This window comes from Lycium barbarum, chromosome 6 (assembly GCF_019175385.1).
Source record: "Lycium barbarum isolate Lr01 chromosome 6, ASM1917538v2, whole genome shotgun sequence".
In the NCBI taxonomy this organism is placed as follows: domain Eukaryota; kingdom Viridiplantae; phylum Streptophyta; class Magnoliopsida; order Solanales; family Solanaceae; genus Lycium; species Lycium barbarum.
This window is the reverse complement of record NC_083342.1, coordinates 8,857,145-8,875,172: the sequence shown is the minus strand read 5'-3', so window position 1 is coordinate 8,875,172 and position 18,028 is coordinate 8,857,145. Positions and strand designations below refer to the sequence as shown.

General features: G+C 35.1%; 1 protein-coding gene across 2 annotated transcripts; it reads left to right on the top strand.

Annotated features, from left to right (window-relative positions):
* Positions 1–2,136: 2,136 nt before the first annotated feature.
* LOC132600700 (uncharacterized) lies at positions 2,137–17,307 on the top strand. 2 transcript variants are annotated; one of them, XM_060314027.1, is made up of 14 exons: positions 2,137–2,598; positions 5,675–6,343; positions 7,047–7,253; positions 7,365–7,673; positions 8,650–8,786; positions 10,421–11,614; positions 12,368–12,509; positions 12,603–12,774; positions 12,903–13,066; positions 13,882–13,967; positions 14,212–14,311; positions 15,206–15,267; positions 15,801–15,903; positions 16,703–17,307. In XM_060314027.1, the coding sequence occupies exons 1-14, from the start codon at positions 2,431–2,433 to the stop codon at positions 16,877–16,879; spliced, it is 3,690 nt and encodes a 1,229-aa protein (XP_060170010.1). In that variant the 5' UTR covers positions 2,137–2,430; the 3' UTR covers positions 16,880–17,307. The 2 variants fall into 2 exon arrangements, with proteins under 2 accessions (XP_060170010.1, XP_060170012.1); XM_060314029.1 differs by having other exon boundaries at positions 2,138–2,598; positions 8,665–8,786.
* Positions 17,308–18,028: the final 721 nt, after the last annotated feature.

Below are 18,028 nucleotides of genomic sequence, written 5' to 3'. Positions count from 1 at the left end.
TTGCACTTTTGGTTCTCGGTTATTGGTAAATTCTTATTTTGGTCCTTATAATATTTAAGGAAGCACATCTAACCCTTTATAAAGCAAGTATGTCATATTTAGACTATTTTTAGAATTATATTTCCTTGAAATATGGATAATAATAAAAAATAAAAAATTAACATAACACATCAATAATTGAATGGCTTAGCACTTCATAAGTCGTTAAATTTGTGAAGATTTACAATTAGAGGGATCAAAAATGTCCATATCAATTCATTAAAGGATAAATGTGCTTAACCAATAATAATAAGGATCAAAATTAGAACTTACCGAGATTTTATGGACTTTAGTGCTAATTTCTTAAAAGTAATTATACGTAATGGAGTACTTAATATGTATTTGTAGTTTAAGGAGTTCCTTGTCATGTAATCGAACATTTGTTATGATTATAGATATATTATTTATCAAAAGTATTGATTAAATCTAGTCAGATAGCTCCAATTCTCTTACTGACATTTTCTTTTCCCTCATTCCCCATCGATGAACTTAAAATTTATTCATTAAATATAATTTTCAAATATGTTAATTCCTGTTGAGTTACGTTTTTAAAATTGTTTGAAGAAAGCTTTTGTTATGGACAACCTTTGTCTACGTAGAGAAGTTTCTTCAAGAATATATTCTTTGGTATGAGAAATTTTGGAATAATTTTAGTCTGGGGTTTCTCATTTCTTCTCTCCTTTCATTATATTGTTCTAGTTCTCTTTATAAAAGCAGTATACATTTAATTCATTATCTTTATCGTAATTAAATAATAAAAAATCTTGTAAAGTTGATCAGGATGGTTCTAAATCAGCCAGCTAATGGGCTTTAAATTAATGAAAAAGTAAAAGAAAGAACAATGCTCGATGATTTCCCACTTTGGCATATGTGTATTTCTCTAATAATATGTGCTTAAGTTATACGTACTGATATTGCATATTAAGTTACTTACCGTAACCGTAAATTATCAAAGATTTTCATTACACTCTAGGCATCATACATAGACAGACCCTCAAATTTAGGTCCCGTTTGTTCATAGATATCAAGAATTTTTTTTTTTCTGGAATTTTGGAGTTGAAGTTGGAGTTGTGTTTGACCATAATTTTTGAAATTATAATTTTTGGTGAAATGTAGTTGTAAAAAAGTGAAAAAAATGAAATGTTTTTTAAAAACAATTTTTTTGAGTTTTTGGTATTCCGAAATACAATTTCAAGTTGTATTCGAAATTTTCATGCCCAAACGCTGATTCTGAAAAAAAGTGAAAAAAATTCCGGAATAAAGTGAATAATTTTTATAGCCAGACGGTGGCTTAGTCTCAGCTGGCAAGTATGCCCTCCAACTTTGGGTGTGCACAAGTAGGCACCTCAACTTATCTCCACTTTGTCAGTTGAACACTTCAACTTACAAAATGATCATCTAAACATCTCCAAAATATATGTGCCGCATCATATCAGCATTTTGTGTTTACGTGTTCAACTTTATACAAGTTGAGGTGCCTACTTGTGCATACCAAAAGTAGAAGGACATACTTGCAAACTGAGGCTAAATTTGATAGTCTATTTATATATTATAACCCTGCATATAATCGTTTTCATGTATTGCAGTATTTTAGTACCAAATGCGACACATAAGAATTATACAAGCAAATTTGAAAGAAAAAAAATATATTAATTAAAGTGTGTTGGTTTTCCAACACACTTTATTGGTGTGTTAATTATATTTATGACATGTTAATTATATTTATGACGTAAACTTTTTCACATTATTGGTATATATTTAAAACGAGACTTCATAGAATTCGATCATTTTAGACAAATAAAATACAAAACAATGAGCTATTTCGAAAGGGGAAATAATCCATATATACGGCCCACACATCTAGTTTCCAGCCGTCCGATAATATATTTGTTCTGTATAGCTATATCTAAACATTACATATACTCTCTATATAAAATGTATAAACTTTGTATAATTATGTATAATCGCACGAAACCAACTCAAATTATAATTTACAGATATGTATATGTCAACTCACTTTATGTATACCACAACATATACTCTCCGTATGACCTATAAGTCACAAATTTGAATTGTATGCGTAATCTCTCACTAATTCTTGTGTTCCAAAACGAGGAAAGTGATCGAAATGAGGAAATTATCTCTTATGACCACTTAGGCCGGGCTGATTATCTTCAAAATTGGAGGGAAAATGTCCCAAATACTTTTAAAAAAAAAATTGTTTCTTTCTGCCCATATAGTTCCTCTTTTTTCTCTTTGCCCCCCATCCTTTTTTGATTTGGCCATAGTGGTGCTTCACAAATACCAGTGCCAGTAGCATAGTAGAAGTATAGTAATTGTAAATCAAGAATCAAAGACCCACAAAACCCTAGGGAAATCAAATTGTTTGGAATGGCAGTGGATACTAATTTGGGGTCCTTGTTTGAGAAATTGAAGTTGGAAGATCCATATTTACCAGCCAGACCTTGGGAATCTATTCCTTCAGAAAGTGGCATTTCTTTGAGTTCTGGCAATACTAATTGTTCTTCACATGTTCAATATTCCACTTCTGCTGTTTCTGTTAGTACCCCTTTTCATCATTTGTGTTATTTTTTTTTTTGTATTGATGATTTTTGCATATTGGTAATGTACTAGATTAATTGCGTGTTGTACTGCTGCTTGGGGTGTTGTTCTTTGAAAATTTTCCATTTTTACTTAATTTTCAATTGAATTATGTGTTTCTGTAGGGACCCTTGTCATTTTTCGTGTTAAATTGTTGTTTTTATTTTTTTATATGGATGACATTTGCATAGAGAAAATTACACTTTATGTTCATTGGGGCAACAATGCTATCAAAATTGTCCAATTTTTTAGTTCTTACAAAAAATGACCCAAACTTTTCTCTCTTGCTCTCTCTCTCTCTCTCTCTCTCTCTCTCTCTCTCTCTCTCTCTCTCTCTCTCTCTCTCTCCCTTTGTATATATGTTTGTATAAGTGTCTGTATATTTTGGGCTATTTTTCGTAATGTAAGTTTTGGGCTATTTTTTTTGCAATGTAAATGACCAACTTGTATATTTCTGAAATTTTCTCATTTGCATATTGGCGATGTACATGATTAATTGCGTGTTGTGCAACTGGTGGGGTGTTGTTTTTATAGTCATGATTAAATGTTACTCCCTCTGTCTCAATTTATGTACGGGTTTGACCTATTTGGGGAGTCAAAAAGAGTTTTTTCTTTGACTACGATTTTCTCCGACTCTTTTCATATATTGTGAATTATTAATTATGCATGCTTATAGTACTTTTTTATGTAGTTTTCAAATATGTAAATTTTATTATAATATACTCGAAAAATCTATGTTTGAAATTGAGTCAAAGAAAGAGCCGTTTGACTCACCAAATAGGTCAACCCTCATATAAATTGGGACGGAGGGAGTAGCATTTTTTGGGACATGTTCTTTGAAACTTTCCATTTTTCCTGGATTTTCAATTGAATTATGTCCCTACTTGTGGGATCACACTGGGTATGTTTGTTGTTGTTGTTTCAATTGAATTATGTGCTTAAATGCTGCTTCTGTCAGTACTCTTTTTGCCCTCCTTTTTGTTATATCCATGATATTTGTGTATTGGCAATGTAGAAGATTAATTATGTGTTGCATAGCTGGTGGGCTGTGGTTTTATTGTATTCCTATAGCATTTTTTCGGGCTATGGTATTTTTAGATTTTCCACTTTTCCTTGATTTCCAATTGAATTGTGTACTTAAATGCTGTTTCTGTAAGGATCTGTTTCATCTTTCGTGTTAAAGTTTGTTTCTTTCTTTTTTGTTATATGGATGATATTTGGATATGGGCAATGTACAAGATGAATTGCGTGTTGTGTAGTTGGTGGGTAGTGGCGGAGCCAGGATTTTCACTAAGGGGGTTCAAAATATGAAGAACTAAACACACGAATAAGCTATATATATACATAACAAATAATTTTAACCTTGTATATACAGTGTAATTTTCTGCTGAAGAGGGTTTTGCTCCCACTTGGCTCCGCCCTTGCTGGTGGGATGTTGTTTTATATTTATGTATTGCTATAACATTTTTGGGCAATGTTATCTTAGATTTTCCATTTTTCCTCTATTTTCAATTGAATTATGTGCTTCTTTGCTTTTTCTGTGTGGACCATTTTGACTTTTTGTCCTAGAAGCTGTTCCTTTTCTGTCAATACGTATGAGAAATTCAAGCGGCAATGTACAAGATTAATTGTGTGTTGTACAGCTGGTTGGGGTGTTGTTTTATACTACTGTATTGTTATAGCATTTTTTGGGCTATGGTATTTGAGTTTTTCCATTTTTCCTCGATTTTCAATTGAATTATGTGCTTCTTTGCTGTTTCTGTAAGGACCATTTTGAGTTATGGTGGAATGTGGTGGAGGAAGGGTGATACGATTGCATCCTGTGGTGTCAAATTGAAATTGAAAAAAAAAAAAGTTTGGCCGTCATTTAGCTCCAAATTTCTGCTTCCTGTTTATAGAGTCTTGTCTACACTTCTCTTTTGTTTTTCAATGTATGGACTAATTTTGAATAGATCGGCATCAAATAGATCATGATATTTTGAAGAGGAAGAAGAAATGTATACATTCAAAAGAAAGAACTCAAAAACATTGTGATAAAATTTAAGTAAAGTATGTGTCAAATTTGCTCTAGACGAAAGGCAAGAAAGAAAGGATGTCTACTACTAATAAGGGACGGTAAGAAAGAGAGGTGGGTGACTAGCTTCCGCTCCATGCTCTATATTTTGCAGTAGGATTGACTGCTCCAAAATCCAAACTTTTCAATCAAGCAATTAGAAAATGTGAAATTTGATTCAGTTTATGAAGAGTACCTTAAAAGAGTTACTTTTATAGCCTAGTTTTGTGCTACTTTTTGCTGTCTAGGGTGCTCGCTTTCCTCAGACGTCCTAGGTCTGTGACTGATGTACAGGGCTTTTTGTTGCTTGGCTGCTGAGCATATTTCACCTATTAAAAACGGTTTGTTTCAACTTGGAAGGACTTAATTTGCAAGGTTAATTGAGAAATGGGGATTCAAATTCACTTACAAGATTATCGTTTGCTACATCTGTTATTATTTCAATTACTTTTAAAGCCAAACCTAAGGGGACGTTGGGAATTTGTTACAATAACTAATATGGCACTAAACAGAACGGTAAACTTTGTTTCCTCTTACAGATTGGATCTTCCTAACTCCTAAGTTCTAAAGTTGCAATGGCTGTAATTAATACATGTTTTAATTGCAACAGTTTAAACTTTAGTGGCTAAGTGTGACTTTTACATAGTTTGCTGCTTTCTAATTCAATTCACCTTTTCTTGTTAATTAAATGAGAAAATGGGAGTGGCAATTTACCAGTTTGAGCACATAACATACAACCTATGAAACTGCTTAATACTTGTGTATTGCTGGGACAGGGTTTGTTGGGTCACGTTCTTTGAATTTTTATTGTTTTCTTTGATTCTCAAGTTTGAACTTTTTCTTGGGACAAGAAAGTTGCATCATCTTTATCTCTCGTGATATTACAATTTTATAATGGATGAACTAAACGCTATTTTGCTCCTTGTAATTCTGGAAAATGTAAAAGACCCTTTACTTATTGTTTGAATGTTCTCCTTTCAGGAGTCTAGCTTGGTGAAGCTGGCTTTGGATGCCTTGCAAGGCGCAGAATCAGCTTTAATAGCTATTCAAAAACTATCTGCGTTATTTTGTTTTGATTCAGCTGATAGATCCTTCCATCATATCCCAAGTTTGTGGACACGGACTTCAAGCACACTTGCCTTGGGAAATCTACTTAAATCCATTGGGCATTTTGGTTGCATAGTGTTCCTTCTTTACAAATTCGTCAATCATTTTACATGTTTAAATCTAGATGAAAATGAGGATGAAGTTCAAAAGTATGACGCCGGTGATGGTGTGGGACGCCGAATGAGCAATCACACACTTGTTAATCAGGCCTTTGCAGTTTCTGTGGCAAAAATTTTAGATGGTTATACCTCCGCCTTGAATACACTATATGCTTCTGTCAACTTGAGGCATGGCTTGAAGGCTAAGAGTGGAGGCTGTTTTACTAGTGTTGGGCATGGTGAAATCACGTTGCTAGAGGCTTATCTGCACTCTGCAGGACTAAGAACTCAGATGGATGTGCTTGGTAATATCTGCAATATGAGTGATCTAGCTTTTAGATATTCAGAATTATCTCTTGAAGAAATAAGTGCCAAAGCATTCTTAGAGTTTAATAATTTCCCCAGAAGTGGTGCTCTGCTCACTTTCTTGTACACACAACTAAAGGTAGCATGTCTAGAAGCAGTTCATTTAGTTACTGTTCTACTTTTTGGCATTCTTAAAATTGGATTCATAATTCGGTTTTGCACATCAACTGTATGTGTTTGATCTGGTACTTTGCTGTTTCATAAAGATTTAGATTGTGCACATTAGCAAGTCACACATGGTATTTGATTATCACCTTGATGTAAATGCTTCATGGATTACATGATGGATATTTCTTTTCTTTCTGTATCTGAGGAGGAAAGCAGCTAGTTATTAGTAGATATAACAAAACAGATGCATGGGAAGGAGACATGTCCATATACTTAACTGAGGCTAGAGTGAAAGTGAACCTATTTTCACATTTTGTGAAAACACCTAATTGATGTTACCACCGGGAATTGCTACCGAAATATCTAAAATGGATAGTATGATTCTTCTAAGAGATGTTTGTAAGTAGGAAAGAAAATTTTGGCATTCTTAATGGAACTTATGTAACTTTAGGTATTACACTGCAACTTTTGATATAGTCTGAATGCGATAGTCACTAATTTTTGTTATTACAATAATAGGTGTAGTCCTAAGTGTTTCTTCTTTAGCCATTGTGGAAAAAGTTACATTTTGGGTGCAAGGTGTTGGATTTTATGGATCTGAACTTTTCGTTTAAGAGATTAACTAAGGTGTCTCTTTTGCTTATTATTGGTAGTGCTTGGATTTTTGTGGCTAGGTGGCTAATCCAGCTCATTGTGCTCTCCTGAAGTTCCTGCTTCTACGTTCATGCGAACCCTACTGTGGATTTATTAGATCGTGGATTTTTGAAGGTAGCATTACTGATCCTTTTAAAGAGTTCATCGTGGAAAATGTGAAAGAGCAACCTGATCATGAGCCGGGTAACATTGGAATCTCTAATGACTTCCCATTAGCAAGTGTTAGGGTAATGCTGTCTGTCAATGCCTAGAATTTGGAGTTCTAATCTCTTTTCAATGTTAATATGCTTATTATGTATACTTTGGAGTCATGTTTTTTCTGCGACTCAATATCTCAGGTGAGAGAGGGAGTTTTACCTTCATTTTTGGAGGAGTGTTTGCTTCCCCTTTTCCGAGCAGGTCAACAGCTTCAAATAATAATGAAGTTACTTGAGTTCTGTAATACTTTTGGACCATTTAATGGTATTCATGAAGAGTTCCTTCCTGGAATCCATGGATTTTCAAGTGAATTCCCAAGCTTCAGATCTTCCTTGTTATTTGAGAAAGGAGCTATTGAGACAATGGTAGTTTCAAGAAACAGTTATTACCAAAGGACGCTAGAGAAAATTGACCACGTTTTCACTAAATCAGAATTCAGATTTCGGGAGGTAATTTCATTTCAGAGGCCACTGTTTCAATTTTTTCTTGCTTGTAGAGTTTTTGCTGTCATCCTGTATCTACAGCTGTAGAACCATGAAATAAGTTTCCTGTCTTCCTGTTTCTGCAGCTGTTGGTTCCATGAAATAATTTTCCAGGATAACTAGGATATGTTGTATAAATGCTAATTGCTTGTGCTGTTTGTCTATTAGGGTCGTTTGGTTCAAACAAGGTTATCCTGGGATCGTAACTAGGATTATCTGGGATAGATAATCCCATGATTTTTGTTTGTGGTATAAAATTTATCCTGGTTTTAGCTGATACTCTCAATCAAACACATGATATATTTAATCCCAAATTTTATACCGGGATAATCCACTTAATCCCTCCAACCAAAGAGCCCCTTAGAAACTATGATCTTTATGTGATTGTTTATCCTGTTAAAGATTTTCTAATTTCAAAGTCCTGCTTCCATGGATGGAAAAAAGTGAACATTAGAGATCCGGTAAAAGGTCTTGACAAACCTCAGCATAAGTGTTACATCTCCTTTTTCCTCACGTATCTTTTTCTAATGTAATAATAGGCGAGAAATGAATTAGATGACAACAAGATTTGTCTTTGGTGGTAAGAACCAATGTCTCATATGTATTACTGTCCTTTATCTAGCGTATTCTTAGTTTTAAATATCTCACTTCTTCTCCTATATTTGTCTTTTAATGTCAAGAAAATATATGAGTTTGATTACACTTTCCTGAGGTTAACTTTTAGAGGTGCCATTGCTGCGTCTGTAGAGTACTGAATAAGAGTTTGATACATATGCCTTGTTGAACAAAATCCTTTGATATTTTTATGATGCATCAAGTAATCTGGACAATTAGAACAACTTTTTTCACAGTAATGCTCGTTTCTCACCTTCTATTACGTTATAGAAGTAAAACAAGGTTAATCTTTTATTCCCCCTTTTAACCTTTTCACGTGTTACATAAGATTTCTATTTCCCAGATATCTCTGCAAGGCATGCAACTTAGATATGCAAACCATGCCAGGAATTTGGACTCTCCTGTGGTGCTTTCAACTAGTGACAATTTGGATGAATATTCAATTGATACCGGAGACCAAACTTTGTAAGTGTGCGCGTTTATATGCTTCATTGCATGTCCCATGTGCTTGTCATTTTTTCCTCCATGCAAAACTGTCTGCAATCCGATTTTTTGGTTATTGTTTATCTACTATGTATCCATCATTTTTCTCTACAGCTTTTGTGCTCTGACTATAGGGAGCAAAAATTGCATGATTTGAAATATGGAATTCTGAAGAAATAAATAAATAATATACTCTTCAACAATTTAAGCTTTTAGGTGAGATTGTTTACCAATTCAACATGGTATTTACATAAGCTGAGGTCCTGTTTTTGAGTCTCACCGCGCTCTTTGTAAAAAAAGTTTTCACTTGCTTGGTCCATGAAAAAGAATCTCGACTGCACATGAGCGGAACATGTTGAAGGCCTAAAATGAATTAGTAAAAGTATCCATTTTTGATGGTTTAAACTTTTAGATGAAAAGGTTTACCCAATTCAACAAGGTGTTGAATTATTTACAGTCGCATATTATTCCAAAGAGGTCTGTAAAGGTTTGAGCCACTCCCACCCGTTGCTTTAACATTTTGCGTTGGATGTTCATATTTTTTCGCATGGTATTGAGCCAACCTGTAGAAAGCCCATTCTAAGACTCATAAGTCCGCATTAAAGTCGAGCCTGTTTTGATGGGCTTATAATTTTGGCGTATTTTTGTTATTTTGGCTTAAAAACAAGTCCTTAAAAGCATTTTTTTATCTTGCCCATAATGAGCAAAACAGTACATAGACTGAAACCATATTTACAAGAGTACTCCAAAAATCTACTGTCATGTTCTATATTGAATCTAAAACATCAATGATAGAGACAGTGTCATTTGAGTATATCTGATCACACCAAAAACATAGGATCCAAATACAATTCAATTTGACCTTCTGCATACTATTCTCTACATTCTCAAAACATCTAGAAGTCCTCTCTTTCCAAATTGTCCACCAGATGCAAGCAGGGGCAATCCTCCATCTACCTCTGTTGTTAGCCAGCAAGCCTGCTTCCTCCCAACTCTGAAGTGCTTCTGTAATCTTTCCAGGCATAGTCCATGATATGCCTTTAAGATTTAAGAATAATCTCCAAAGTTGTCCTGTAACCTTGCAGTTAGGAATAGATGGTGAACTGTCTCTGCTTTTTCACCACAAAAGAAACATCTGGAGCATAGAGGTATCCCTCTCCTCATCAAATTGTCTTGTGTCAGGACTGCTTCCTTAGCCAGAAGCCACACAAAACATGCAACTTCGTGTGGGATTTTTGTTTTCCAAATGTTTTTCCAAGGCCAGTTATTTAGCTGTTGATTGGGGTGGTTCATCCTGCTGTAAGCTAAATTCACCTTGAAAGAGCCCTTATTTTTGACTTAAAAACACCTAAAATAACCAATCCAAACAGGCTCTTAATCCTAAAGTCAGGTTGCACGTGCAGGAGGGTGTTGAGTCATATAAGTCCATTTTCTTAATTTGGATGGATACTTTTACATTAAATGAGTTCATTGAACTCTTTGTTGAGTTCCTAGAGCTGCATAGTTGAGCCTTTTCTTTCCACCCATTGTTGAGGCTGATCTGAACATCTCGTCAATAACTCTGTTTTCTTGTAACCTTTCCCTGTTACTAAAGAGTATCCTACCTGAATTTTTAGGCCTCACAACACCATGGAAGCTGAAATTAGCACAGACAATGATTTTTCTTGTACTGAAGATCTCCTGGAATCATCTGAATCTTCATGGGAAGAAAATTCAGAGGAGCAAAATGATTTTGATATGTCGAGAAACACCCCTGGCAATGATGTGGAATTGGAACCAGATTATTTATCTGCTTTAAGTTTTACTGATGATGGTCTTCCGCAGAAGCAGAAATTTCCACAAGATGAGACTTCATGCCCTGCAGAATATGTTTCATATGAAACATGTAAAAGAATGGAAATACCATGTTTTTCCACGGATGTTAGTAACAGTGAAAGAGCTGCATTTGACAGTTTTCTGCCCTATAGAAGTGGGGAAGAAAGTATGTTTCAGACACTTGATAACCAGATTACTGACAGTTGCCAAAATACATCCTGGCTGTCTGATTGCTTTCCAGGAAATTTTCTGAATAATGATAGGAGGAGCTCTAAGACTACATGGTTGCATGCAGTTGAGATTGAGCCGGAAATAAGTAGTTGTAGGTTTGGTGTCCAGCTGCATGACAATGTAGATTCTGGTGGTTCAGTTCTACCTCGAAATCCTTCAATGCTTGAGGCTTCTGAAAATAATCAGCATCCAAATAGAGTTCGTACCTTTTTAAGTTCAACAAGGTTGCCATCATGGAAGCTGAAGCATCACTCCGACTTTTTCAGCATGAACCCAGTTTTGACTAGAAATGCTCTTAACCCAAAGAGGGAGTCTGAACAAATGTGCTCAAGAGATTCTAGACCACCTTATCCTTTTTTTGATTTCACATCTATAAGGGATCCTTGCAAGATGTATATAGAAAAGTTTGCTGCCAGTTCTAGAGATCAGTTAGGAGCTGGGGATTCTGTCTTGACTAGTACAGCAGCTACTTCTGCCATTCGTACTAGTCGTCAACATAACTTAAAAGATTGCTCCGATGAGAACTTGGAGAAGAAGGCAGAGCTGTCTCATACCTGTTCCCCTGTAAGTTCAAAGGTCCACAATGAAAAAGTGTCATCATTGGAAAATGCTGCTGGTGGGAGTGGTTGGGAGAGACTGCTTGCTAATTCTAGCAAGGTTTCCAGTACAACTGCCAGATATCCGAAGACTAGTTTGGTGACAGTTCTTGAGATGCCACTGGATCATATTATCAAAAAGTGCCTGTTGGAAGAGATTTTGCTTCAGTATCCTTATGTATTCTAGATGCATGAAATGGAGCTTATCAACACTTGAAATAAACTGTATTTTACTTCCCCTTATTTGTTTATGCTTTGTTAATGCGGGCTTCCAATTTTTCTCCCATTCCTGATGAGCGGTGAAATCCATTTACATTTTTCTGACTACTTAGCATATTATGTTAAAATCAACCTAGGATACGTTCAGAAGTGACAAATTAATGTAATAGGTAAAATTTATATTCCCGTGACCTGTAGTGCTAAAATATTTATCAATGAGTGACGTACCTATATAGTTGACATGATACTTGATAAAATCTGAGTATTCTAGAATTTTGAAGTTGGACTTATAGACTTCTCTGACTTATGCAGTCTCAGATGATGGTTTTTCATGAATAATCATTTAGTTCCAGGTCAGTGAAATATTTGAGTTGCAGGGCTAATGTTTGATGGTGGGATGTGGTTCTATTGAACCAATTTCCTTCTCCAAGTTTGTAATGTTGATCACTGTCTTGCCCTCTTTGACATCTGCCATCTGTGTTTAGATCCATTGTTCCTTGGCGGCCCATAGTTCTCTTATTTTTCTGTTGCGACTCCTCAACTTTGATGTGGTTTTCAGCTGGTTTATACCTGTGAAAGTTATATTTACATCTCTTTCTCTAATTTGTGCAGAGTAATTTTAGAAAAGAAAAAATTGTTTTTCTTAAGATTTTATTTGTTAATATTCTTGTGTGGCCTCTCATTTTTCCTTGACATTGCTAGATACAAATATTTGAGCAAATTGACTATAAAATTACTTGAAGAAGGTTTTGGTTTGCAAGAACATTTGCTGGCACTAAGGAGGTACCATTTTATGGAAGTAGCAGATTGGGCACATCTGTTTGTCACCTCTCTTCAACATCATGTATGTTCTTCTCCCACTTCATAGTTTGTCTTTTTTTTTTTTTTTTGTTTTTTAACCTTCTTTTTCTTGATTTGTTTAATATCTTCGAACCAGAAATGGTACACCATAGAGGCTGAAAAGAGAATATCAGAAATTCAGGGCATTCTTGAGTTGTCAGTTCAGAGATCTTCTTGTGAAGGAGATCCTTATAAGGACCGTTTGTATGTCTATGTGAAAGGGAGTAGTACGACAAGCATCTCAGTTTCAGCTAGAGGAACATTATACGGTAGGATCTGCATGCCATGTTCTAGTTTTTTCTGTCCGTTACTGTTCCTCCGTGTATCTGTATATATGGTGCATTGTCTTCTATAGGCATTTTTGGTTCAGTTTTTACAACTATATTACTCTTGGCAGGAATCCACTCCTTAGATTTTTTGGGTTTGGGTTACCGTGTAGATTGGCCACTCAACATCATATTGTCTCCTGGAGCATTGAAAATATACTCGGACATCTTTAGTTTTCTGATACAAGTCAAGCTTGCAGTTTTCTCTTTAAGTGATGTATGGCGCTCATTGAAGGTACTGATTTGATATTGGTTCCATATTTTTGTAGATGCATCATGCATATATGCATTATGCGTAGATTGTATGTTTCTATTGTCTTTGCTTAATCCTTCTCTTTTTCTTTTCTTTTGCCGATTCCTGTCTCTGTACATTTACAATTTAAAGTAATCTGGAAACCTGTCTTCTATACCTAGTTCGTTGAACTTAAAAGCGAGCTCAGCCCTGTTTGGCCTTGACTGGGTGAAGCAGTTACCTAATGCTGAAATTATCCCCTGTGCGACTATGGAAACCCCTATTTCATTTCTTCTTGTCATTAGCCTACACAGGTTGAGACAGGGATATCCCTATTTAATTTTTTCTCAAATGCCTAGTGAAGGTATAGATTTATGGAGCCTACGGGATAATGTCACATCTATGTTGTATGGAGAATGGAAGTGGGCTTATTTGTCTTTGAGATATAGTGTAACTATTGGAAACTGTAGTTCACTCACTGCATACCACTCAATAGGGGACTTATTTCGTTAGTTTTGCATGTTCTGTTTGTTTCTAGTGGCCACCATCTCAGTTTAGGTAGTTTCTGAAGGATTTGATTTTGACGGTTTTCAACTGAGGAGAAGTATTTCAAGAAATGTATTGCCCTTATATCTTAACCCTTCTCTGCGTGCTGACAATATGAAACAATCAATCTGAGGATGCATATTTACATCCATTTCCTCTCAAAACCAAAAAAACAGATTACTCTGCACACTAAAGTTGTCTTAACCAAATTATTGTACATAAGTGATGCTTTAAATCACCTAATAATTTTGATATGTTGTCCTTGTGAACAGGATCTCTCTCAATTGAACAAGAAGAATCAACGTTTTGTGTTTGACAATGCAGAACCAAAGCAATTGTCCATCTTAATTGAAACGAGGTCCTTTTACATTTTAGTGATTGTGATCTTCTTTATTTCTGGCTATCTTGATATCATAATTTGATTCAAGGCATGTCTGGTAACTGTATTTGAAAAGATACAATGGTGGAAGAATAACCACAAGACATTATACTCATGCTTTTGTTTCTGACATGTTTTTTGGTATGATGTTGCTTGTTACTTTTGTGGTTTTAGTTTGCTACTTTATGCTGTTTTGCTTATGTGTTTCTGAACTTCATTCCAGGCACCAGCTAAATCATTTTGTATCTACGTTGCAACAATATGTACAATCACAACTATCTCATGTGTCCTGGTGCAGATTCATGCATTCTCTTAAGGACAAGGTTAGGATCACCTTGTATCTAGGTTTTAATGATAGTTTTCCTTCATTTGCTATTTGGATTTATGATCAGCCTTTCACTAGTCTTAATCTTGTGATCTACTGCATTTCAGTAGCGTGTGGTATGCTTGACAATAATGCTGTTTTAAATTGGTTTCAAGCTCTTATATCTGGCTAAGATGTGAACCTATTTGGATGAGTTAATAAGCTGTTGAAATTCAATAAAGTTTTGCTGTTATCCTTTTGTTTATAACTGATAGGAATCTTTTTACTTTTAAACCCCTCTTTGGTTTGTTTTCTTTTCGTGGGGGGTGGGGGTGTGGAGGACCAACATGTTGTACAGTAATCTTGGTTATAGGATTTTGCCAATTCGATTCAGTCTCTTCAACATGGTGTTGGTCAATATTAAAAATTAATTTTGAGATGTAGCATCGATGAATTTGTGAAGGCTTGGAGTTGGGGGTTTGAAAGTTTTATGAACATATGTATCTCATCTTTTGGTAGCTTAGTATAGCAATTAAATGAACATATTGTCCAATCCTTGCGAAAGTGCTTCCATCCCTTTTTGTATGACTGGGTCACTCTCATTCAAAACTTACCATACAGAAGTGTCAAATTATTCTCATTTTATTTGTTAAGCAACGCAAGCTATATTATCTCTTTCCGCAAAAATACAGTTTTTCTTTTATTTTCTTAGTGCTATATTTTCTAGCATGTCTGGTTCAAACAGGTTTTAAGCCCTTAATGCTTCATTATTTAAGCATTAGGTGCTTGGTGCTGATAGTAATTCTAAATCTAAATTATTCAAAAACACTCTTATGAATTAGATTCTGAGATTTCTTTTGTCATTTTGATGTTCAAGATGTTACTCCACGCTTATGCATTCTTTGGTCACCAGGTCAAAGATATGATGGATCTTCATTCTGCACATATGGCATATCTGAACGACTCCCTGCACATGTAAGATTGACTTGCTTGGTTACTTTTCTTATTCTTCTATCTCTGTCTGACACACATACACAAATGGGTATGGATAATTCTTCCAAAAAAGGGGATGTTTTGGTGCGTAATTTTGTAGCTCAAACACTGGGACTTAATCATCAAGTTGTTGCAGCTATGGATTTTGTCATGTTGCACAGTTTTAAGCTAATGAAAAGAAGTGAACGTGATCTGTGATTGAGTAGAAGTTCCGGAGGGTATAAGATTATGTGACCAGTGTAAATGAAAATTAGTAGTGACCTTGAGAATCTCTGGTGTCTATGTGTGCGTGAGGGGGGAGGGAGGGTGTAGAGAGGAAAGGAAACATTTGCCAGGGTGAGTCAAAAAGATGAATATTTAGAGTGTATTTAATTGAAGGTTAGTTTAGAATGGTTTGCTTGTGACCTCTAGGCACAAGTCCCAAACTTTTAATTTTCAATTTGTCATTGATGATTCAAAAATTTTGATTTTCTGTTTGATGAACTTATGGTTGTTTACGATATGAACTTTTGCAGATGTTTCTTATCAGAGGAAACTCAACATATTTGCAGCATTATACGAAGTATCTTGCAATCCGCGGTGGATTTTCGGTCTTGTCTGAATGGAGACATTTCGCAGGTAATAATTGTATTCATAAACAGTACAAAACTAGTGCTGAAGTTTCTGTATAAGTTAGGGAAAAAATCCAAAAGAGCAGCCCTCTTCTAACTTATAGTGACACTGAAATCTAGTAAAGTTTCTGCCTCATTTGCTTATTTCTTTTTACATCAAAAAGTGAAATAACAAGATACAATTTATACTTAATCCTCCGGACTGACTTTTGCTTCTCTTCAAAATGTTTGGAGTTCCTTTCTCTTCAATACAAGCTAGAATCGTGTACCGCCATCTATTTCTTGCTTTGCCCAGAACCTGCCTATACCAACAACGCAAAAGATTGTGTGTTTTTCCTAGGCATAGACCATTTGATACCAGCAAATTTGAGAAATAGCTGCCATAGCTGGTCAGTAATAGGACAATGCAAAAAAAGATGATTAATGGTTTCTGTTTGGCTGCTGCATAAGTAACTTCTGCTACATAATATGTAGCCCTCTTCTTTGGAGATTATCGATAGTGACACTACTTTGCCACAATCCAAGAAAAACACGTCAACTTCCATTTCAATCTGTGGCATTTCCAATCATTCATATTTCTTCTAATTTGGAGGATCTAATAGACTAATACAGCTTTATCAATCAGTAAACTATATACAAATTCCAGCAACTGTTCTTATGCCTTGCATGCATATTTTGATTATTTTGTCTTGAGGGAATGCCATATATGGAAATAAATCAACTTACTGCGGAAGAAGTTGCATTTTGCCTCTTCCGAGAGACCGGAGATAAGAACCAAGTACAAAATAAATATCTGCTGTTTTCAGGTGCTTCACATGAGAAAATCATTTTCTAACAACATCAAAGAGTTGTATCTATGTTATCTTAAGTCGCCCAAACATGGAGAATTCGGCCTGTCAAGTTTCTGGGAGCGTCTGAATTATAACGACCATTATTCAGAGGTTATTGGTAAACAGATGGGACACCAGGTCTTTCTTGTCTAAAGCACCTGCCAAGGAGACTCTATGCAGAAGGAGATTTGTTTTTGTTTCAGGAGCTTGGATATGTCACGAGGTCAGATTTTCCACGAGCACTAGCATCTTGACATTTCGGGGCACATTTTGTTCAAAGGCTCACTCTTGACTCGCAAGCACTATACATTAAACGTCGTGTGTGTCTATTTAAGATCCTCAAAAGCGTGGCTTTTCCTATCTTGCTCACAGAGTAGTAACCTTTTGGTTTTCACATATAGGATATCATTTAGGTTTCAATGAGGTGATTCTGCCTTTTGTAAGTTTGGCATGTTATACATATTATATGTTGTATGTAGCACACGTGAACCTTAGCCTTTGTTGATAACTCAGGTGAAATTTAATAGCTACTTCTCGTGGTTCTCACTCTGTATTTAATGAGGAAACTGGTTTCTGTTGTATTGATTTTTTTAGTATGGAATCACTCTTCGAAAGAATTAGGGGTGACAAAATTTGCTCGTGAAATGATGACCCGCCCAACATACCTAAGCTTAGACGGGTTAATGATCCGCTCATTTATGAAATCAATTCATTTTGACCCGTCCAATTCAAGCCCATCTACAAGTAGGGCCGAAATGTAGCCCAAATTGAGTCATGATAAATCTTGTCAAAATATTCTTAAGAAGATAATTCTTTTTGTTTGATATGGTATATATGGACATAATAAAGAATTTTCCCTTGCCAAAATAAAAAATAAAAAAATATTAGGTACTAAACAAATTATAAAAATAAAAATAGAACTTACTAAGAGTTGGGTTGGTTGGGTTATGACATGATAAATCTTGTCAAAATATTCTTAAGAAGATAATTCTTTTTGTTTGATATGGTATATATGGACATAATAAAGAATTTTCCCTTGCCAAAATAAAAAATAAAAAAATATTAGGTACTAAACAAATTATAAAAATAAAAATAGAACTTACTAAGAGTTGGGTTGGTTGGGTTATGACTCATTATTTAGCCCATTTCAGCCAAATCAAATGAAGCTTAAATAACTTTTGTGCAGATCAAATGAGCTGCTCATTTATTAGTTCAGGAGAAAATCACACCATATAACTATTTAAGCCGCCCTTATTACAAAACACACACATTTTTTCATATTTACTTAATATAACAATAGTT